The following is a 23175-nucleotide window of genomic DNA, read 5'->3' as shown; positions in this document are numbered from 1 at the left end:
TTCATAACTTGCATTTAAATCTTTACTGTCTGTGTGAAAATGTGTACATGTATATACAGATCTTCTGTAAAGTTTTTCCTTTTTCCTTTTTTTTTTTGCTTCATATATTCGCGCATAAATCTCACATAAACAGTGATGTCCTTAACCCCCGAAGACATACAACAATGTGTGTTTACCAAGTTTAGGTTTTAAAGTGAATGTTCCATTTAAGTAAGTATTTAAAACACTCATTTTGTTTTTAGTTAGCGCACATTTAGCAGCGGTGATATAATGATCATAAAAGCTTGGTACACCTTTCTTTGGAAGTTTCTCCCGTTTGAGATGAACCACACAGGATGGAGACCTTTACAAATCTTTTCTGGGTGATATGCTTTGGGCTTTTGCCTTGTTAAAATGCAAGTACTTCCTCTCCCCAGCCTGGGATTTTAGCACCAAGCAAAGGGTTTTTACTCAGGAAGGTTTTTTTAATTTTCTGCATCCATCTTTCCTTCTAAGGAGAGATGTGCATGGCAGTGGTTACTCGTGTTGCCAAGGCCCATCATCTCTGATTGCTGTTTGATTGGAGAGCCACATCTAGGAAGATGGTTAATGGTTCCAAACATCTTCCATTTTAGAATAATTGAGGTTATGCTGCTCTTGAACTTTTAAAAGCTGCAGAAATATTCTTGGATCCATCCCAAATCTTTGCCATGACACAGTCTTGACTTGCAGATTTACAAGCTTTGTTTAAATTTTTCCACTGATAGACGTTTGATTCACCTGAGCTCAGTACTTTCAATTTTATTTTCTGTAAATGGAGTGTGCTTATTAACTCTTGCATATACTTAAAAAAAGAAAGGAGAAATAACCCTTTTTGTACTCTCCGTCTGCATCTTCCAGGTGTTCGCCGTCTTCCAGAGATAGAGCAGCGTGCTAGCGCTAACGTCCACTACACCCTGCTGATCGCCTGCGTGCTGGTGGCTTTCTTTCTGGGAGCCATCTTGTCGGGTTTCTTGGTGTCATGTTACTGCAGCCGTAGCGCCGCTCACAGGGCGCGGAGGCTGGGAAAAGACCCCGAGGCGTCACTGCCGCACGCTCTGTCGCTGCGTTCCCTCGCCAAGCTCAATGGGCTGCTGGACGGACGACCAAAGGTTGGTATTTTCTCGATGGTCATAAATCAGAAATATGAGAGTTTTTTCTCAAACAAATAACTTAGTTGTACATATGGACATAGCTGCAATTTGCATCATTACCAGGATTCATGAAAAATGCCCGAGGAAGTTTAGTCTTGCTGACACAGATTGTAATATTTAGTCAGAAATATTTCTTTAAAGATTTGTAATTTCAAGATAAATATGGTAATCTTTAAAATCTCAAACAAACTTTATTCATGTGCTGATTGTTCCAGATGATACAAGCAGTGTTACATAAATAGAAGACGGGAAATGTTATATTGATGCTAAAAATCACATTAATTTAAATTTAGATGCCAGTTTCACAGGTTGGAGCTGACCAGCTTCAGATAGATGCACACATCACCGATGCTACATTTTACATGTATTCGCTGCAGATTTTACAATAACAAACTGAGAGCCTGTGACATACTCAGCTGAATTTTGAGAAGTGATGTTAATATTTATCCTCTCCTCCATCCTCCTGATCTCAGGAGACACATAAGATTAACCTCAGTCCTATTGAGTCCCTGCAATCATTTGTTGTAAAATTTTTCCACCATTTTTCCAAATGTACTCCAACAAGAAACTGAGTCTCTTTCTGCTGAAATGTATATTTATTTAAGTTCCCCATTACACTGTGTAGAACCATAAAACATAACCTCGTGTTTGTCTTTTTCCAGGAGGACAAACTTGATGTGCCCACCCCAAAGATGTACAGCTCGTTCATCCCCAACGGGCAGGCTGAGCCTCACCTCCACACCCCCGGACACCAGGGCCTGCAGCTGGGAGACCCGGATCTCAGCCTCTCCCAGGTAGGAGAACTCAGAATACAATGAATTCAAGTACATTCTTACCAAATCTAAAACTTGGTCCTTACCAGGTCTCAAAAAAGTTTGCTAAATACAACCTCAAATGATCACCAACTCATGGTGTATTCCATCATGTCATTTTATGAACAAAAACTAAGTTACACTGTAGTAGCAGTCTGTGAGAAATGCACATTGTAGAGCCACCTTTAGCAGAAAAAAATTCAAGTAAACATTCTACTGACAGCTGGTCTGTTTGTTACCAGCTATGCATAATACAGTATAAGCTATACCGGCACCTTCTGACAACACCATACAAGTTGGTTTATTCATTCAAATCCAGTTGGTGGAGATTCGCCTGATGCGCGTTTCTGTTTTGCATCATTTCAAAATTCAACCAAAGATATTGTTTTAAGGAGGACTGAGGACTTTCTCTGCAGGCACATAAACCTCGATCCCCCATTCTGCCCCAGAACCGTACAAACAGATCAGTGAGGTGCAACCTTGACAGTCCACCCTCGGGTAGTAGTGAGAAATGGTTGTGCACGTACACTGGATCTGTTCAAGGCAACACTGTCAAAGTCATTCAAGGTGTAGTAATGGAAATTAAAACTTGTATCCCTTCTGTGTGGAAAACAATTAGTCAACACTAGTATTACCAGACAAAATGTGTCAGCAGTTGTTTAAATAACTGACAAACTCAAGTCTCTGAGAAGTTCCTTATTCAACCAAATAACAGTGAATGTAAGTGCTAAACCAAGATGTGGAAGGTTTCCCCTTTTCATCCAAACTGCTTACTCAGTTCAAAGTGCCTGGTTGTGAGTCCTGGAAACTCGTGATGTTGTTTTCACCTTTAGAGTCATGTGGGTCATCGTATGGATCATTAAGGTCAAACAAGTCAAGATGTGAATGGCACTCGGGGGAGGGATTTAGACCACTAGCATGGTGCTAACGACCCCATGACAAATTTAAGTCAGAATCCAAAAAGCCTCTTGGGTGAGAGGTGAGGAAACTCGGACCATGAACAAATCACTCCAGATGCGTGAGTTGAGCAACGAGATGAGTCACTCAGATGTAATTATTTTGCTGTTTGTTTCTTCACTGTAAGAATTTGATGCCTGTTTTGTTTTGTTTTTCAAACCTGTGTCAAATCCAGCAAAAATTCTGTAGCATGTTTTTATACTCACAAATATACGATAGAACTGATGTACAGCAACAGAAATGCACAGGATTATGTTAAGTGTTATATATGTTTCTATGACATGAGAAAAAAAGAAGTTTTGTTTTAGTCCAAACAAAAACAGATTTTTAAAACACATGTAAATGTGTTAGTTTGGCTGAAATAATCCAACATTGAGCCTCTTAAAACACCCAGATAATATGGTTTGGTACTGAATCATTCATGCATGTATATGCTGGACTAAAATAGGCCAAGATGTTCTGTTCATGCACCAAAATTTCATCTTATTTTGCATCCTTTTGTAAGAACTGTAAATTCCGAATGAAGCTGCTGTTTCTTTGGTCAGACGGCCCACGTTTCAACTCATGGTCAATTGAAGCATTTCCAGTTTGTCGCTCTGCTTTAGTAAAATCCAGATTTTTATAACAGCATCTGACAAAATTGAGTAACTCAAAGACAACTGTTAGCCCGATTCTTTCATTGGAAGCCCAAGAACCAGCTGGAGAAATCGTAGGTTAAACAAAGTATTTATTAGTGGTCCTTTTTTTCGGCCCATAGTTGAAGCTTCTTCTTGTCATGGTTTTTAGAATTCATTAAATGTTACAGATGCTAATCTAACTAGCTAAAAAGATTTCCTGTTTAGCTTGAAAATATCTGAAAGCCATGGTCTAACCTCTGTTTAGTCTCTGTCTCAGGGTGATGGAGAGCTCTCCGGCCTACCTACGCCCGACTCCACCCCAGAGCTCCCCATCAAGAGTATGAAGGCGCTGCGGCACCATCAGTACGAGAAGAACCAGAACTGCAACAACGCTAAAGATAACAACCCCAAGCCAGGGCCCAGCTGCTCTGCATCCAGTCAGGATTTCATGGCTGTCGTTGGTAACTCCTTGACCCAGCAGGTGTTTCCCTTCTCGCATCACAGTGGGAGCAGTTTGAGCAATGGAGCAGCCCATGGAGCAGGTGCCTCCTCGACTTCACTACACCTCCCTGAGGAGAGAAAGATCTCAAATGATGACCGAGCAGCAGCATCAGGAGGTTGTGGTGGAGGAGCGCCACATCACCACCACTCCCAGCAGTCCCTCCCCCAGACGGTGGTGGATGTTTCTGCGCTGGACGAGCTGCTCAAACACATCCATGAGGTCAGCGCGTCGGGAACTGGAGGCATCAAGGTCCTCACCTCCACCTCCTCGTCCTCGCTGTTCTCTGGGCCGTCCTCCTCCTCTGGAGGACATCATCACACTCATCACCACCATCATCAGAGTCATCACGGCCAGACCCGCACACACCATTACAACCACAGCAATCACCATAGCAACCATTATAACAACAACAGTAGCGGCAGTCACCATCACCAGCAGCAGATCCCCGAGATGGAGTCGGCTTCGTATTACAGTACCTCCACACTGCCGAGGGATGGCCTCCCCAAACGCCTGGACGCACCTCCTCAAAACTCCACCTCATCCTCATCCTCATCTTCTTCGTCCTCCAACAACCCCACCTCCTCCACCTCCATACCATCCTCTTCCTCCTCCTCATCTTCAACTCCACTCCAGCAGCAGGTGATCCCAGAGAGGCCCGAAGGGGGCGGAGTGTCTGTGATGCGTCACCAATCTCAACGCCATTCCCTCATCAAGATGGGCAGCGCAGGTGGCGCCGTGCCCCGCCATCACAGCTTCAACCAGCGAGGGGCTCATGCTCACTTTCTGGCCAGGATGAATACTAACAGCAGCAGCAACGGGCCCCCGGTTGCCAGTGCGGCGTCTAATGCAAACACCAGCACCAACAGTGAGAGTCAGCGGCCATCAACCTGCCTCACACGGCAGCACAGCTACAGCGAAGGTCCACACGTGCAGCGGGCAGCAGTCGTCCGGAGAACGATGTCCTTAAAACCCCAGGTCCCACCAAAACCACTATTTCTGCCAAATACAGCCACATCGCCAGTATCAGAGGCAGGAAAGTACAACTACTGAGACTCTAGGGGGAGGCAGTGCCACTCCAAAATGGCTACAACAGTTCCCACAGAGGAAAGCACTCCAAAATGCCTGCTGGGCTTGTGCGAAATGACAAAATGAGAACAGTGATGGGCCAGTAATACAAAAGAGACTTCTATACTCATCACTCCTCATTATAATCCTTCAGTTGTGATTACAGTCCTGCTGCTGAGAGAGCGCTGTCCATTTCCTCTGTAAGGCACGACTGCCACCTTGCTCACAGAGCACAGCCACACAGACAGAAAATTAGTTCTTTGCAGGACGGGATTCCTTGTGGACACTTTCCCCTCACAACAAAACTGTGGATCAAAACCAGCTCAGACAAGAAACATCTGAGAAACATTCCAAAAGCACGGCGAAAGATGTTAATGATTCAAAAGGAGTTCCCCAGGGCTCGAGGTGGCCTGAAAAATTCTTGATTAATGCAGTTTTTTTTTATGAGCGCTTTGATCTAATGTCCCCAGTTGTTGCACCTTGGAACTGGGCCTGAACTTGAATTGCAAATATTTAAAAAGCAGGGAATTGAACGGATGTGAACTGAATCTAGGACTGCAGCATTGCATGGAGTCCTGTGGTGGCATACCTTTCAAGGGAGCAATCAAACAAAAATCAGAAAAACAATCCTCTCTTCACTTGGGAGTTCAGTTTCAGAATGTGTTCTGGAAAATTGAAATTTAAAGGAAAGTTCACTCTCCTTTCATGTGCTGGGAAAACGAGTCCACGTGTTCATGCCCAAAACTTCAAAAGACTCACAAAGTAAAAAAGAACTGACATTAATTCTGCCAAAGCTTGGGGGAGCGTCAAAATCCAGTAGTCATAGTGATCCAGATCAGAGCAATTACCCAGTCAGTACACAAAAAACAGAAAAATGTTGCTTTTATACCATATTGGTATTTGAAAAATATAAAAAGCATTGATGAAGCTTAGTTTCCGATCAAGGATTTCTGATAAATCATTCCTGCAAATGACTGATCACGCTTTCCTTCATTTTGGCGATTTGTGTGTTCAAATTACTAAATTGGTTCTCTTGATTTAATGATAACCCTCAAACGACTTAATTTGCTCTCGCTTCTGTCTAATGCGTCTGTCTTTGTCCATGAACAGACATTACATCTGCGGGATCAAAAAGAAATGTTCAACGTGGTGTCAAAGTTGTTCTGAAATCAAAGCGCTTTCAATGCTCGGCTGTAGAGTTCAGGTTTGTATTACGTTTCTATTCAAGGTGTCGGTTTATCAGAAATGTTGTCTCTTCGCCTAATGAGCACAGGGTGGAATATATGGAGTATGGTCTATAACAGCAGTTCACCCAAATTACAACACACTTACCTCTACTGCTGTAGCCTTCCATGGTGATTGTTGAGGTCTGCTTGCCAGCATAGATAATTAGCACTAAATTGCAACTGCAGAACAGGATTATTTATGCCGGTGTTTTAAACCAGAGGCAAGAACACAATCCTGTACTAGCTGGATGAAACCTGATGGCGTTTGGTTTTGTAAGTTAAGAGGACATAATTGAAGCTGCTTTTCTGAAGTTCAAAATGACCACTTGCATACATACAGTACACTTTCACCCAGTAGTGAGTGATCTGAATCTAAACTGTGTTCTCTGAATTATTATCCCAAGAAAGTGTCTCAAACCTGTGCACAGATTAAAGCCAAATTGTCTGCAAGTCAAGACAACACAAGGGCAAAGTGAGAGTGTGAGTAATTTGGGTGAAAATGAGGCTTTTTGAGCCACTCTGCCTATTGTTCGTTCACTTTGACAGACTCTCGGGTCTAACCACAGTCCGAATGCAGTCTGTGGGAGTGTTTCTTCACAGATGGTCTAAAAATACCCAACTGTGAAGGGAATCTGCCGTTTCCTGTTTCACTTTTACCTCCCAGTGTTTATCGAGAGGCCTTTCTACCCAGTGGCTGTCTCTTCTTTTTCTGCCCTTGGCCTGCAGCAGCTCAAGGTTAACAACACAAACAGCCGACACTTTCAGGCAGCAGAGACGAGCAACAATGTCGGCAGCGGCAATAAATTTATCAACTGAAACAAAATCCCTGTAAATATAACTGAAGTACAGATGGAGAATTCAAACAGCTGCTAGCTGGCTCTCTGTGTCACCTTAACTTAGTTGCAGTTTGGAAACTTCTGGAAAGATTACTGGGATTATTTTCATATCTGGAAAGGTTATTTTCTTGAAACAGGCCTAAAGTGATGAGAGAAACCTGCCTGGCGGTGTTTTGTAGCCTTCATTGCTGAAGAACCAAAGTGATGGTTCTGCATGTGTTAAACTGTTAGCTGCATAAGTGACAATATGACTGCTCAAGAGAAGCTATGTTTTAATAAATAACAAACTATTAGAAAACACCTTTGCTCTGTGTCGTCTTAGGTTAAAATTGTGGGACAGTTTAAAGTTACAGAAACACATTTAGAGTTTTTCTAAATTTAACCCCATTTAATTTTACTCACCGAGAAAGCTGTGTTCATGTTGTAAAGCAACTGGGAGAAAAGACCATTAAAAATATTTTATTCTTGTTGGTGCATTCAAGGACCCCCCCCCCCAAAAAAAAATAAAAAATTCTGGGAATTTTTATGGGTCTGCAGGAAAAAGTGAAATAAGACATGAATAAGACACAAATTAGCTGTCATTATAACAGATAATGATAATTATGTTCTTTGAGCAGCTTCAAAGTTCCTGGACATGTCTGCATGTAGCCACATAATTAAAATTCAGAAGCATAATTATCTCTCATAATATTAGTTACCCAAATGCTGAATAAAGAAATTAAAAGTAAAGGGTAAATAACGTTTGCAGTATTAGACCTTCAAGGGCAAAACAGAAAGCCTAAGATTAACGAGATTGTTGTAGACCGTGATGATGGTATTTTGGTTCAAAGTGGGCTTTTGTGCATGATGAAACTGCTGTATGGAGTACTCAGTCACTTATTTTGAGCATTTCCTTTTTGCATTAAGCCAGCATCAAGAGGTCAAACTTTTGTGCATCAATATAAGTTGTGTTATCTTTTACAAACAAAAACTCCATCACGAATCATTCCAAAGCGTGGAAAAAACGCTGAGTATGATCACTAAGCTGTTAGACACAGTCCACTTTGACTTTCCAAAAAAAATGTGTTCTTCGAGACTGATTGGATAACATGTTTTCATATTATTTGGTATGATGCACATAACAGCACCAGGAAATTCAGATTTCTAAGTCACTGAAGCAGACAATTGATTCATGGTCTGAGAGATGGAGATCAATGAACGACGACCAGAAGCCGACCACCAAACTTTTCTATTTACCTTTAAGCACCAGTTTGGCTTTGAGCTGCCAGCGAACCAGATAAACAGCCACCTGCTGGTTTTATCTGTATCCGACTCACTCAGCAGGCCCAACACACTCCCAGAGCAGATTAAGCAATTACAAGGCCGCGTTGATGCAGCCGTGCTAATGAAGTATCCCTGTCTGCTACCGGCGGGCTCTGCACCAAATGATGCAACTTTGAGACCATAATCATCACACTGTCGAGGGTTGGGAGGCTGAATCTGGGATCTGAAGCAGCTGCTTTTATAGTGCGTGCTTTAAAAATCCTCATGCATCAGTAGTTTCTAAACCAGACTGAGTCATTTTGTTCAGGTTTCATAAAAGAGAACAAAGCAGCAGTTTAATATTGATTTCTTCTTATTAAAGGCAAGGATTTATGTCACAGCCCATGTGGAGGAAGTTACATCACCCCCTTTCATCTCCTACCAGAATCTCTTGTCTATTTGGGACTGTTTGATGTAGTTACTAGAGATTAATGTTATTCTGGTCATCAGGAGATTGTTTGATTCTGCTAGAATCAAAGTCTAAGTTAACAAATCCAACTTACATGAGAACAACAAACCCTGATTTCTGAGTCTTAGTGGTAGATTTGACAGCTTTGCTACTGTCTGCAAGACAAGAAACATCTTACATACACTACGGTATATACCACTGATAAGGGTTTTCATACCTTTCTATGGGATGTGCGTAATGCACTGTCCTTTTGGTGCATTTGAAGACCCCCTGATATCTGAAGAATGTCCATCATCTGCTTAAGTACACTGTTAGAGAATATACATCAATCATTTAGTTTAAGAAAAGCAGAAGGCCTTGGTCTTAATCTGAAATCTATAATGCCGGAGTGCCCTTGAATACACCAAAAATGCTGATCTTTTTTGCCTTTTAATGATTAAAAAATATCAAAGCAGCTGTGTCTCGACACTAATCTTCCATAATAAAACCTACTAACAACAGAAATTTCCTTTTTGGTTGTGAGGGTGAAAGGTCATTAAAAAGCTTGTTGAATTTGAACAATTTTAGACCAAAGATGCTAAACTTTCACTAGTTTTATCTTCTCTAATGCTGCCTCGCTCCTTTTTAGTCAATATAAAGTAAATATTTTTTGAGTTTGGGATTGTTTGGGGGGTTTTTTTCTCCATGAAAAGGTATTAATGTATGTCATGTTACCTTGACAAAAAGTAAAGAGAATGTTCCATCATTTCCACCAGCCTAATGATATACTGGTTAATGAAAACTGATGGTAGGGCTGGGTATCCAAGTTTAGTACTTTTTGGTAGTACACAAAACATCTATTAAACGTGAACTGAGATCAGTGGGTTTTTTTTTTTATATATACCCAGACTTAGAAAGGCTCAGTGTTTAGTGATATAGACCAAAAGCAACTTGCAGTTAATTGGCTTGAAATGAACAAAAGTACCTGAATGGCCCTTTAAATTGTCCCACGAGGCCTCGCTGCAGTATTGTCCCTTTAGCACTTAACAAGCCACAGATGCAGACAGCCAGCAAGCTGCAATGAAGTGAGAATTAACAGAAATATTAGGTCAGAAATTTCATCATCAGAAATTTCAACAAATGTCTCTGCATACAAATCTTTACTATGAGATCCAAGCGTAGCGTGCCCTAAAAAGAGGGAAAAAATTTAGACAAAAGTCAACTGTCTGCGTTCAAACAAACACGAAAGGACACGGTGGGGCACAAGACTTCATTTGAAATGAATAGACCAATTTTTTTAAAAACTTAATTAAAAGAAGAAGCTGGTGTTCAATTGTGATATCACCCATTATTCTAAGGTCCCTACAGAATGCTTTCACTGGGTGCTTATATGGGGGTGCTACCGAAAATAGACACCAATTCTCATTTCATGAAAGGGTTTTGTATGAGAATGCACTTGTAACCTTGAATTTAAATTTGTTTATTCGCTTTGTGGCTCTCGGTTCGCATCCTCTAAATGTGCTCTTAGATTCTGCCGGAGAGGTGGAAAGAAACAGGGGCCCTGTGACACAACTGAAGACGGACTCACAGCACTACCAAGTGGGCCATACCTGAATGACAGTGTAATAATGTTAGGCACCATTACGTTTACCTTACTGCTATTAATTAACATTGTAAATGATGGTGTAAATAAAGGCTTCTGTGGAATATAACTCTCTGTAAAGTGATTATTTTAGTAGCAAGCATGAAAAAGAGCTGCAACACAAAAGGATAACTTAGGGTATATTCACTTGATTTGGTGGAAAACCTGGGTGATGTAGGCTGTGCTATGGTGTTTGTCAGGTTTCAGGAAGATATCAGAACTTCAGAGGGTCATGATCGATTTCGGCCCCCGAAATGCAAGTCTTTGGGTTTCAGTGTTTCTTTGTGATATTCCAGAAGTCCTTAGGAAGAACCCCTTAAGTCGCAGAGGTAGTCTTTTTTTTAGTCCAATTATGGTAAGTAATTTTCATAGACGAGTAGGAAGTCTTGATTGGTATCCAAATGTCAATTGACAAGTTCTACTGTGACATCAAAGTTAAGGAATCGACTAAACGAACACGTTTCCCTGCCTGCATGAGGTCTTTCCTCATCGTCCTTTGAAAGATCAAAGCGAACAGGAGTTCTTAAGGAAATTGGGTTTCAAGAAATAATTTGTTCTTCATATTAACTGAGGTCTTTCAGAAAGTTCAAGGGTCTAAATGGTGATTTGAGGAAATCAACAGATGCCTGATTCCAGGTCTGTACCTGGTACTTCAAGAATCCTTTAGGCTATTTCACAAGTCTTTTGAAGTCTTTAAAAATGGTCTTCAGATGTGCATTTGCTTCCAAGAAAGGTTTAGACCAAAGGTTCTTTCCCAGACAGAGATGAGTTGGCACCCATTTGAGAAACGAGAAGGGTCTTTGAACTCTTAAAAAATATCTAGGGTCTCCATAAGGTGTTGTTGTTTTTGTTTTGTTTTTCAAGATAAAGGCAGCGTTTGAAAGGATTTTAGTTGTCCTTTCCCTTGGGGTGGTGCTACGTTTCAAATTTATTCAAGGGGATTTGCAAAGCCTTAGACACTGAAATTGGGCTTGGTTATCAACGCTAATTTCCTGAATCACTTCAATTTCCATTAACGAGGTTGATTAAATTTAATTCAGTAAACGTTCTTTCAGAAGTACTTTATTATAGCACCAATTTTGCTTTAGCATGAAAGAAGAAACCAGAGGCACACGTGCGTAAAGCTTCACACATTCATATGAAAAGCTAAAGGCTGATCTTGGAAGTTGACAGTTAGGTTTTCGTGTACAACTCAGTTACACTGAGCAGCATGTTTCCTATTCAACAGGCACCCTCAGCAGGTTAGTGTAAACCCCTACTTTTATTTCCCATCCAACTTTCAGGATTGTTAAATCATTTAGTTTTTCCATCTTTCCTGAGTTAACAGTGCACAGTTTTGAGGTTCTGCAGTATTACTCAGTTTTGTTCTAAGGGGATTAAGGTCTGAGGTTCATCTGATACGACGTCAAGCCGACTACATGAAGGTCTTCCTGTTTTCATCCCCGGGACGTTCCCACATGATCTACTATTTTAGATGCAGTTTACCTGGTTCTTGAAGTAGTTGTGAGATAACTGTGGTCATCCCTTAGAGGTCATAGCGATCTGGAATCTGTGAAAATCTCAAAGAGAGTCTCAGATTATTACATGAGTTACTGAGAGGTTTTATAAGGGGTTAAATGAGTTCTCGGCTGGAATTTGTGAATCTTTTTAAAGAATAATGGGCCATATAACAATGCTTTATCCTTCCTTGTAATTGTGGCAGGGGTCCTTTGAATATGCTCAAAGGCTCTAAGAGTCTTGAAAGGATTAATTGGTTGGTGGGTTGAGGGCAGTTTTCCTGAGGATTCTCACAGGCACTGTGAGGTTACTGTGAGGTGAATTCAACTGTATAGGACCTGAACTTGAATTCAGAGTGGTTTCCATGTAAGTTACAAGCTGGGGAAACAATGAGACTAAGTCTAACAAAAAAAAAAAAACAAGAATGTAAAATAAAAACTGATGACACTGACAAAGAGGTCGACATTAAAATAAATAAGTTAATTAAATACTAAAAGTAAGGTTGAGGAAAGAGAAAGAAATCTGCACTCTGAGCAGTTCCAAAGCAGCCGCAGCAGCCACAGAACCTGTAACCGACATTGACCTTTATCTGAAATACCTACGGTGCAAAACTTAAAGCAACTTCATATGCTTTCCTTCCCTGCTGAAGAAAACCTGCAGTGTTTTATATGACTATGAGTCGTGAGTTAAACTTTCTCACCACAGACCATTGTGGAGCTACCATATGTTTCCTGCAGTGTTTCAGCGCCATCTGCTGGTTTAAACGCTCAACTGCATCACTTAGACAACATATTGTAGTATTTAATATTTTCCAGGTTTCTGTTATTTTAATATCATACATGATCATGATTATGCAGACTCCAACTAGAAGTCACTAGATGACTAAATGCTCCACCTCACAGCTGCGCACCCACTGATCCACAACAAAATATGATGGATTCCTTTAGTGCTCATGCACCACCTCTAACGTATTTCATGAAATTCAGATCAACAGTGTTTGCATATTCTTGCAGACAAACGTACCATTGCACCAATCCCGTACCTCCACCGAGGCGAGAAGAGAAAGTGCTGATACTATATTCTTTGCAGCACACACAGAGGAGCTTTCCACTGACCTGTCAGCTATGGTATGTTTCATCAACAGAAACCTTAGAGCTGGAGACTTTGGTAAAAACTTAACTATTTCAATCCATGACACAAACCTAACAGTAAGAATCACAGAAATGTATTACTTTCTTAATCATACAGGGCTTTTTTAAGGCATTATCCTTGACTTAGAAATCTTTATTTGAGGTGGCTTCCAAAGCAGGATTTCAAATATTCCAAATACAAATCTGACATCGTTTTGTGCCTGTATTTTTCTGTCCGTTTTGTGCTCTGCCTCCCTGATATTAACAAATGATAAGTTCTCTGTACAGAGGTTTTCATCCATTGTCAAGAATAACAGGAAACTGCACACAGGTAGCACTTGTGTCATAAAGGTTTAATGTGTCTCACAGCCTTTTTCCTCAAGTGCAGAAGCATCTTTTGGAATATATAACACACAAAATACAGTATTTGTCTCTTCTTTCTTGACTTGGTCCATGTCCTCGTGACTTTTGATGAATTGGGAGGATTAACATAATGTGTACAATGCTTATTCCCATCCAGTTATCTATTAAAACATGAGAAATGCATTAAAATCCTGGTATTCTCTTCTGATTCTGTGATCGATCAGTTTCAATAAGATTTTGGCTCTCGTGTACCTTTTAGAACAAAAAAAGCAACTCGGTAAAACATCATCCACAACAGTATAAAAGAGGTGGTTTTGGTTTAAAATGACAGTAAAAAGAAACCTCTGACTGCTCATTTTCATCCATTTGTAAGGTGAACATGTCTTGGCTTTTTTGTCACTGATGGGCGACAACAGTGCAACTTGTGCCGTGTTTCTAACTCGATCTCGAGCTCACAGCCTCAGCTCAGCTGCGATTTCTGTCCCATGTGAGTGCGAATGTGGCGTTTGTGATTGGAGTTGTCGCTAAACCTTCGGCCACACACGTCACAGCAGTACGGCTTCTCGCCCGTGTGCACCCGCAAGTGTTTCTGGTAGCCGTCGAAGCGCGTGAGTTTCTTACCGCAAATACTGCATGTGTACGACTTGTCAGCTTTTGCGTCCACTTTCCGATGCACCTGCACATGTTTGGCCCAGTGACCACGCTGAGCAAACACCCGGCCACAAATGGTGCAAACGTAAGAGTCCACAGCCTCTGGAGCAGCTTCCAATTCCCCACAGTCAATCTGGCCATTCCCTGAAGCCAGCTCAGAGGCTCCAGGTTGGTCCGCGCTGAGGTCCGAGCAAGTTTGCTGGACCGAAGTACCTGGCTGTGATCCCATTTCCACGTCTTCTCTGTCCTGGTTTGGGAACTTTGGAACTGTGGAGCCTCGTTTGCGTTTTACCTGCTGCTTTTTCACTCCACTTTTCTGGAAATCCACACAGTTGTCGTTGGTCTGTTCCGACATCTGAGGCACCGCATCCTGTTGATCTGACCACAGATCATTCCGCTCCTCCTCTTCCTCCTCTTTGATGTGAGGGGGCTTCACTTCGTTCAGATCCAGATTGGGGTTCCAGTCTTGCTGCTCAGAGATGGCTGCCAATCACAACCACAACAGAGTCAGGGTGTGTTTGCATTTTTACAGATTAAAGCTCTTACTGTGGATGCACTGACACGATATTTTCATTTCACCTTTGAGCATGACTGTGTGGTCTCCACTGTGCTCCAAATCAACAGGAGCGCTTGTGTTATTAAGTCTAAGAGAGTTGCCTTCTCATCTTACAAAAGAGACACAAAAAGGTGTCAGTTGACAAAAAGTTTAAATTAAAAATATTCAAATGAGTTTCTCCTTAATGAATGATAAATGTTATAAATTAATCATTTCTCACATCTCTCAAAAACTTCACAGAATACGAATTCTTTCAAAATGCTAAAAAAAATCTAAAGATGTGCATTTTAATTCAACACAGCTTCTGGCTGGTAAGGAGTATGATTCATACTTTTATGTGACCTGTGTTTATCTGTGGAACTTCCATGGCTCTCATAGGTCTCTGTATACATTTTAAAACAGTCTAAAGAAAACTAAAAAGAAGAAAAAAGACAAACTAAGAATGTTCAGTGTTTTATATTTGCATAAAAACAGACTGAAAAGCTTCTCTATATGTATGTACATTGTGGTTTTAATTAGGTTTCTTTTTATGAGGGCAGAGACACAGTTGGCTCACTCTTGAAACATGAACCAACCTGAGCTGTCGACTTGTAGGGAAATCTGCGGCTTCCTAGAGAGGTCCAGCAGCCGGCGCTGGCGGTCTATCTCCAGCTTGGAGCGGGATATCTCCTCCTCATACTCCGCAATGGTCCTCCCGAACACTCCGAATATTTCCTCTGCGGCCGCAGTGAGCTGCTGGTTGATCAGAAGCCTCAGCATCTCGATTTTGGACATTTCAGCGTCAGCTTGAAAGGTTCAGTGAGGATAAAACAGGAGAAATACACTCGGATAACCGCTGTGGTGAGTTTACGGAATACAGATCCGGGCTAACTTTAGTGCGCATGCTCGGTGAGGTTTTCCTTGAGAAATCGCTGCCCGAAGATGCGCCACCTGCTGGAGAGGATGGCTAAATACATGACCGGTACAAGTAGATAAAGATTAAGAAAATGTTCGTGATGGTTTAAGTGGTCGTCAGGAAAAGTTACAACTCCACCTCAAAGTTTGACTTGCTTTTTCTTTTATTAGCTCTAGATTTATTTTGGCGTTTTTTTAGATGTGAAAAGCCTTAATTTATAACACCAATTCTTGATTAACGGTGCATATATTTAACATACTGTATTTTCCAGCACACCAGAAGCCTCAAAGCCATCACCCCTTTGTTGCAAAGAATTGATTTAAACTAATTTGTATAAAATATGAACAACTGAACCTGTGAGAAAAGCTGACTCTGTGAAGAAAAGTTACAAAAAGCATGTTGAGATAAAAAAAAAACAAAAAAACATCAAGGCTGGAATTAACAAACACTACAAAAGTGCATTTCAGCAAAAGTGTCCAATCACAGAGCCGGTAATTCCTGTAAAACATGTGCTGCTAATATCAGGCATAATGTAAACAGGCAGCTGCCGATGAACTGAAAACACAAAGTATTAACATTAATTAAATAAAGCTTAAAGTGTTCATTTACAGCGCGGCAGATTCCATATTTTCAAGATCATTTCGCAGAAATTTTCCGTAGTTCCTGAACTTTCCTGTCAAAATATATAAGTTCATAGAAAAAAAGAAAAAAAAACAGTATTAAACTTTATTTCTGAATGAACAACAGTTGATAAACTATATTGTCGATCAGTTTCCTTATGGGACATTTACTGTGAACGTTCCGACTCTGAACTGCTGTGAAATTGATTCAGCTGACAGCCAGCAGCAGTCATTGAACAGAACTTCCAACTGATTATTGGCTGAGCTGCACTTTCACAATGAACAGATAAAGTGACTCAGTGTGGCTCATTTTTATTGATCTCTTCTTGTTTAACTGTGCAGAATTTTTAGTCCAGTTTACATTTAAACTGCTGCTTATTTAATGGGGAAATTGTGGAGAAAGTGTCCAGTAAGAACAGCTGAGAACAAACTTCATCAACTTGTTAAATAAGTGTTGTTCCCAAAGCAATTGGCTGGTTTCTCTTCATCAGTGGCCTGGAGCTTGTAGGTACTGTTTCACTGCATTTTGCAACGTCCATCTTTGTATTTTATAGTGAACGCAAACTTATTTCTCGCACTGGAAGCTCAAATTGCAATTTCACATCAGCTGAGATGTTATTTCTCTGCTTTTTGCTGTTCTGTTTTGCTGTTCTGAAGGAACTTTATGGTGGAGATCCCTCCTGTGCGTCTGCTGTAAGGTGGGACTGACGTGGGCAGAGACCAGGCCTCTCCTCTGGCACGAGTGTTTGTAAAAGCTGGACAGTTGGCTGAAGCGGCGGTTGCAGATGGAGCACCAGTACGGCCTCTCGCCAGTGTGCGTCCGCAGGTGAACCGTGAGATTCCCCTTCTCTGTAAAGCCGTGGCCGCAGTACGAGCAGGTGAACGGCTTCTCCCCCGTGTGGCTGCGGACGTGCCGCACCAGCGTCGCCCTCCTGCCGAAGCTCTTGCCGCAGACGGCGCAGCTGTAAGGCCGCTCGCCTGAGTGGATCCTCATGTGCGTCCTGAGGTTTCCCCGCAGGGTGAAGCTCTGCCCACAGACACTGCAGCGGAACGACGCTTCTCTGTGAAGCCTGAGGTGAAGCTTCATGGTTTCTGTGTGCTCCAGCTGTTTACCGCATACGCCACAGTCTGTCAAATGTCCCAAAGTGTGTGTGAGAAGATGATTCATCCTGTGGAAGAACTTGCCACAAACTCTGCAGCTGAACACGGGAAGAAGTTGGTTGCTCTCCTGCAACAGATCAGTGTGGCTCGTCACCTCTGGGTCTAAGCTCTGATTTCTGGGTTCTGCTGTTTTTGCTGGTTTCCTGAGTCTTATAGCGGTTCTCCAGTTGTCTTCGCTGTCCTCGGTGCCGGAGTCCTCAGCGAGGTGTCGATCGTTGCTCTCTTCGTCTGGATTAGCCACAGAATCAAAGCGATCATGCGGTGCTGACCCGGCACAGTCCTCACCTCTGCCTTCTGTTTTAATCTGAGCAGTCGCGGTACTGAAACTCATCTCATCCAAACCATCAGTTTGGACCAGCGGGACACCAAGGCCCTGGTGTTCTGGACAGTTTTTTATCCAGGAGGAATCCTGAAGAGGGTCTGAAAGCAGACGGCAGACCATGGAGAAAAATCTTAATTTCTGACAACTGAGTAATATATGCTGACTAACCTCTCATCCTTGGCTGAAAGTGGAGCTACCACATGTCGCCTTTCTATGCTCTCAAATATCTCTCACTGTATGTCAGAAAGATTCTCTCAAAATTAGGCTCAGAGTCGCTGGAAACAATTAACACAAAACATTTATTCTTGCAGCAAGGAGAAAAGATCTATCGGGAAGCTGGCCCAGAGTTGTCCGAGTTCAAAAAATTATCACTATTTATATTATTTATGTTTACTAGCCATGTAATGTTATGAGACATTAAGTTCAGACAGTAAAAAAAAAAAAATCACAAGCCACACAATGCTATGAGAACTAAAAGATAGGAGGGAGGAGGCCCCCCCCCATCAGCCTTTTCTCATAGTATATAGCATTGCATGACTTTACTAACACTGTATTTGGGTTTGAAATAATCTCAAGTAGCCGTATCTGGTCTTTTCCTTGTTGATGTTTTTGAAATGCCATGTGGCACAGATCAAAATGTTACCTTCTCATTACAATACTCGAATAATAACCTTCATGTTTATACGTGCTATTGTTCAGTAATTGAGAATGCGTTTGAATAGGATTTTTTCTCCTTTACATTTTATCAGTCTTTATAATTGCGGTGCATCCATTATTATCTCTACATTATGTAGTTACCACATTATTGTTATTATTCCAGTTTCATTACCGACAGCACTAAAGGTGCAGAAGATTTAATCGAACAATAAGCAGCTTAGCGCTTGTTTCGCCGCAGTTCTCAGGGGGCTCGAACCGACCTGCCGCCGGGCTCCACTCGCCCTCCCCGGACCTCAGACTCTCGAGCTGTCGCTGCTGACAGTCGATCTTCTCTCGGTACCGGGCCACCGTTTTCCCAAAGACGCCAAGAATATCCTCTATAGCTGCCGTCAGCCGCTCGTTAAGGAACATCTTCAGTGTCTCCATCTCTGCTGGCGGGCTGGTGAGAGGGTCCACACCGTCGAAACCCTTCACCGGCCCTGGAGGGAACGTCTGCTGACCTGCGGACATGACTGCTTCAGTTTTCTGCCTCAGCGCTTCTCAAGAAGATATTCTTGAGACTTAGCAGACATAAGCGCATTGACACTGAAACTAAACTATTAACAATAACCCTGGGTAGAGATTTCTTGATACAAACATAGCGATTTAACCATATGCATATATACGGCGTCTATGTATGTCTGTGGATTTAAGGGCTCCAGAAGTTGTTGAGGGTCCGCCAGAAAAACAAGTCCGGTAGATTCTAGATGAGAACATATTTAGTGGTTCCGGGGCAAAACGCCAAATTCATACATTTTATTGGCCGCACAAACGTTTTATTGACATATATTAATCACATGAATAACTAAGACCAAGTCCAGGCCTACACCCCCAACACCGAATATGGTTGGTCCGTCTGCTGTGCTGAGCTTGAGCTGTTAATGAAAATGTTATTTGCATGAATTTTTCAAAAATTGAGAACAATGGAATACAGAAATGTTTGATTGGAAACATCTTGTGCCTCTAGTGCCTGGGAAAGAAGATCAAGTTTAACAGGAAACAAAATAAATATTTTACTTGAACATCTTGTGCATCTAGTGCCTGGGAAAGAATATCAAGTCTTATAAGTGATTTAAACATGATGAGACACAAGCATAAGGCTAAATAAAATGTTCTATTCCAGCGGTCTTCTACTGTTCACATTTTATCATGAATATGCACTATGGAAGTTGACAAAATAGTTGTGTTTCCCTAGCTTTTGACTACTCTGGTTAATCTGTTTGGATAAAATTGAGGTTTGTCGGTAAAAAAAAAATCCAAGAGGAAAAGAAGACATGGCTTGGTCAAGTCTCAGAGGTAGAGTTGGATGTAAAGAATTTAAATACTAGAAATGTTTAAAGATTATCTGCCATCAATAATTGGCTGAAATGTTCGTTCTAGTTTTGCTGTAGTACCAAACTGTGCCACCAGATGAACCCTCATGCTCTTTAATGATAGTTTCTTGACTTCACTTCATCGACTTAAAGTAAGAAGTTATACCATCACCAACAATAATTTAATACCGTCCTATTTGCTGACTGAGTGAAAAAAGTTGAGAGTTGAGAAAACGCTGCAGCATCTTCTGTAAGTCCTCTGATATTCAGAATCAGCTCTATTGGCCAAGCATGTGCACAAACACACGCAAAGAATTTGACTCTGGATAACTTAGCTCTCTGTACAAGCATAGACTATACAGATAGACTATACATATGTACAACTAATAAAGAAAAAATGTAGTAAATAAAGAATTAACCAAGTTCTCATTTTTACAAGCAACAGTAATCCAATGACAGTAATCCAATGTAGTTTAATGGAGAGGACAGCTGCGAGATGGAGAGTAGTACCAATATATTCTCATAGAGAGTCTTCCAGTCATTTTGACATTCAAGACACTTGCTGAAGAAAGAGGAAACATGTACTAGTGTCTTTACAAGCACAGTTATCTTAGAAAGGTTTTTTTTTTTTAGATCTTACCATAATTTAACTGCAGACGCATGACCTGAAAAGAGCGCAAAACTCTTTTTTTGCATTTGCCACAGCAGGGAGGAGGAAACATCAGGACATGTTGAGGTTAGCTACAGCTGACTGACTCTGTGTGTTTGCATATGTGTCCTGCCTCTCTGCTCCCAGATGTTAAGAGGTCAGTGTTGATCAGAGGCTGTCCAGACCTTTCAGAGACACTGACACACCAGCAGCACAATGATGGCAAAGCTCTGCTTCAGAATACAACCAGGAGAAATCATCTTGACTCAGACTCCTGAGTTTCAGTCTGTTGTTCTCGGACAGACAGTCTCCTTTAAATGTATAGCCAGTGAAAGTACTGGTGGCCACCTCCACTGGTACCTTCAGAAACCTGGTGAAGCTCCTCAACTCATTAATACTTATGGCACAACTAATCAGTGTGGTGTTCCAAGCCATTTTGGTGGAAGTGGGGATGCATCTAGGACTGATTTACACTCTGAACATAAGCAGAGTTCAGATTGAGGATCTAGGAGTTTATTTCTGTCAGCAGGGCCTAAACAACCCATTCACACTGTGCTTCAACCTCATACAATAACTTGTCTCAGCAGTAGAGGAACTGATCTGAAACAGCTGCACTGACACTAAAACAGAAGAAGTTTCTTTGTTTTTCATTCATTTAAAGATTTCTTTTGCATTTAAAGTCCAAATATAAATCAAAATATCTAAGAGTTGTACACACATACACACACACACCCCATAGCTACATGAGCAGCTTCGTGCACATCTTTGTATTTATGCATTTTATTACAAACCATCAGGATACTCAAAATCTAATTTTGATGTAAAGAAAATAAAAACATTTTTTTAGGGCCTACTTGGCCTACTTTATGTGGTTATTTCCGCACACAGAGAAAGGCATATTAGCCAGCAGGGGCCCAGTGACAAATGCTTCAGTCTCACAATAACGTCACAATAATATAAGGTCAGTTCAGCAGCAAGTGGAACACAAATGCCACGGAAAAATATCTAGCAACTTTGCCATGCCATGCTTTGACAAAACTAAGAAAAGAGCAGCAGCCGTGTAACAAAAACTGGCAAAACCATGCTTAGAGATATGACACAGGTGAGGAAAGAGTCTGCGAATGCGTAGCTCCTTACCAGGGCCAAAACAAAAGTTCAACTTACAATATCGGTGCTGTCCTCCAGCTTTCCGCTGGTCAAAACTGTCCAAAGTTGTATATTCCACCTTTCAGATTCAGCTGGCTGTCCTCGGTCTTATTTCACTCCTGTGTAATTCTCTTTTTTATGTGACTGGTCCATTTAAAAAGCTCATTTCAAATAAACCCCTCATCGAATTGCTAACATGTTGTCCTTTTTTATTCTACTGAGAGTCGGCAGACTTGTGCACAATATATTCTTTGCAGCTCTTTCTGTTTTTCAAAATGCGCCATTCACGTATACGTAGCCTGCGCCAGGTAACAAAATTCTGAAAGGACATGACCGCCCCGAACTACACCAAATTATAATTTTGTTAGATCATCACCAATAATTCAGGTTATTCCACAGTCAATTATTATGAGTTTGATATCAGTTCTGCTCATTTAAACACATTATGAATTACTATGATTACTTTTTCAAGAGGGAAAAGAATGGCAAAATTTTATGAAAATATGAAAGAAAGAAAAATATGAAAGATGATATAAAATCCTTAGATTCTTGCTTCAGTTTATCATTTTCAAATTTTTTTGACTCTTAGTGTTTGATGTTATCTGTTAAAGGCAGATTTTCCAACCTGAAATGTTGTATCTATAGTTATGAAACTTGACAACAGTCAAGCATGTCTGCCATGGTTCAGCAGTCATGCTTGTCTGTTGGCATGGTTACTGAGCTCAAAGAGAGAAATGAAAAAATGAAGAACAGTTTTCATCCACTCCGACTAACAGCAATGAGCAACCAAAAGGGCAAGGTTTCTTTTTCCTTTGCATAAATTTTATGCATGTCGTCTCTCTGTGCCCTCCTTCAGTGGGTCGAGTCATTCCCACCCTCACAGTGCTGCCCCCTCTTAGAGAGGAGCTGAAGCAGGGGAATGCCACCCTCATGTGTCTGGCCAACAAGGGCTTCCCCTCAGGCTGGAGTCTGAACTATTTCAACTGAAGTATCATTTTCATTTTTGCATTTGTGGGTTTGCAATAAAATTATGTTCATGAACTCAATTCCAGTCCAGCTGTGGACCTGTTCTATACACACCTATAAATATATCCATAAAATAACTAATAAAATAATTAATAAGAGTTAGGAGCCATGAAATTCTCATTTGGAATAGCCTGTTCACTCATTGATACAATATTATACAAAAATCCAAATAAAATAATAAGATCCCTCATAAAGAAATTGACCTAACTCAACAGCTGCATCAAAACTAAAACACAAGAAGTTTCTAAAAAAATGTGCTTTCATTGTTGAAATGTTCTTTTTTATACAAATGATAGAGGGTCTGTACTCACACGGCACCTTTAAGCCTTGTGTTTAGGCTTTGTAAAGTGCTTCTTATTCTGTATGTATACATTCCTTTCTGTGGTGGATTTTTTTTTGGGTTTTTTTGTTTCTAAAATCACACAACGTGGGGTTCCGCATCTCACCAAAGGACATGTGGAGAGACTGTGGATCAAAGTGCCAATCTTCCAGATGGGGCATGACTCTCACTCTGTGGCCACAGTTCAGTATACTTTTTCACTGCTAAGGTGAGATCAGCAAGGAAGCAACAATCCTGTTTGTACATTATTTGGCACACTTCTACAGTCTAATACCATCGAATGCAATTCAT

At 41.2% G+C, this 23175-nt stretch overlaps 3 protein-coding genes and 1 gene segment (V, D, J or C); 2 read left to right on the top strand and 2 right to left on the bottom strand.

Moving 5' to 3' along the window:
- The window catches only part of LOC140274661 (semaphorin-6C-like), a 71542-nt gene extending 60953 nt beyond the window's left edge, over window positions 1–10589 (top strand). The window contains exons 18-20 of one of the 2 annotated variants that reach the window (XM_072370030.1): window positions 880–1130; window positions 1835–1966; window positions 3836–10589. In XM_072370030.1, the coding sequence (XP_072226131.1) occupies window positions 880–1130; window positions 1835–1966; window positions 3836–5110 (1658 nt within the window). In that variant the 3' untranslated portion in view covers window positions 5111–10589. Of the gene's footprint in view, window positions 1–879; window positions 1131–1834; window positions 1967–3823 lie in introns of both variants that reach the window. The other variant, XM_072370029.1, reaches the window with a different exon arrangement.
- A 2893-nt stretch (window positions 10590–13482) lies between these two features.
- Window positions 13483–15696, bottom strand: LOC140274813 (uncharacterized). The gene is made up of 2 exons (XM_072370176.1): window positions 15292–15696; window positions 13483–14643 (listed from the first exon to the last, which is right to left on the bottom strand). Exons 1-2 carry the CDS (start codon window positions 15488–15490, stop codon window positions 13970–13972), a joined length of 873 nt encoding a protein of 290 aa, XP_072226277.1. The 5' UTR covers window positions 15491–15696; the 3' UTR covers window positions 13483–13969.
- Window positions 15697–16440: 744 nt separating this feature from the next.
- On the bottom strand, window positions 16441–19078 carry LOC140274815 (uncharacterized). Its single transcript, XM_072370178.1, has 2 exons — window positions 18632–19078; window positions 16441–17812 (listed from the first exon to the last, which is right to left on the bottom strand). The coding sequence occupies exons 1-2, from the start codon at window positions 18879–18881 to the stop codon at window positions 16830–16832; spliced, it is 1233 nt and encodes a 410-aa protein (XP_072226279.1). The 5' UTR covers window positions 18882–19078; the 3' UTR covers window positions 16441–16829.
- A 1513-nt stretch (window positions 19079–20591) lies between these two features.
- On the top strand, window positions 20592–22505 carry LOC140274695 (Ig kappa chain V-V region MOPC 21-like). The segment is given in 2 exon segments: window positions 20592–20745; window positions 22375–22505. Coding segments are annotated over 2 exon segments (285 nt in total).
- Window positions 22506–23175: the final 670 nt, after the last annotated feature.

Source organism: Leuresthes tenuis, unplaced genomic scaffold (assembly GCF_036924035.1).
Source record: "Leuresthes tenuis unplaced genomic scaffold, fLeuTen1.0.hap1 SCAF_18, whole genome shotgun sequence".
Classification (NCBI taxonomy): Eukaryota; Metazoa; Chordata; class Actinopteri; order Atheriniformes; family Atherinopsidae; genus Leuresthes; species Leuresthes tenuis.
This window is presented reverse-complemented; position numbering and strand designations above follow the sequence as displayed.

Excerpts from the sequence above, each read along its gene's own strand:
- LOC140274813 (XM_072370176.1), bottom strand. The coding sequence starts at position 15,490 with ATGTCCAAAATCGAGATGCTGAGGCTTCTGATCAACCAGCAGCTCACT. Across the intron at positions 14,644-15,291 it reads CCTACAAGTCGACAGCTCAG|CCATCTCTGAGCAGCAAGAC; the intron begins GTTGGTTCATGT and ends TGTGATTGGCAG.
- LOC140274815 (XM_072370178.1), bottom strand. The coding sequence starts at position 18,881 with ATGTCCGCAGGTCAGCAGACGTTCCCTCCAGGGCCGGTGAAGGGTTTC. Across the intron at positions 17,813-18,631 it reads CGAGTGGAGCCCGGCGGCAG|ACCCTCTTCAGGATTCCTCC; the intron begins GTCGGTTCGAGC and ends GTCTGCTTTCAG.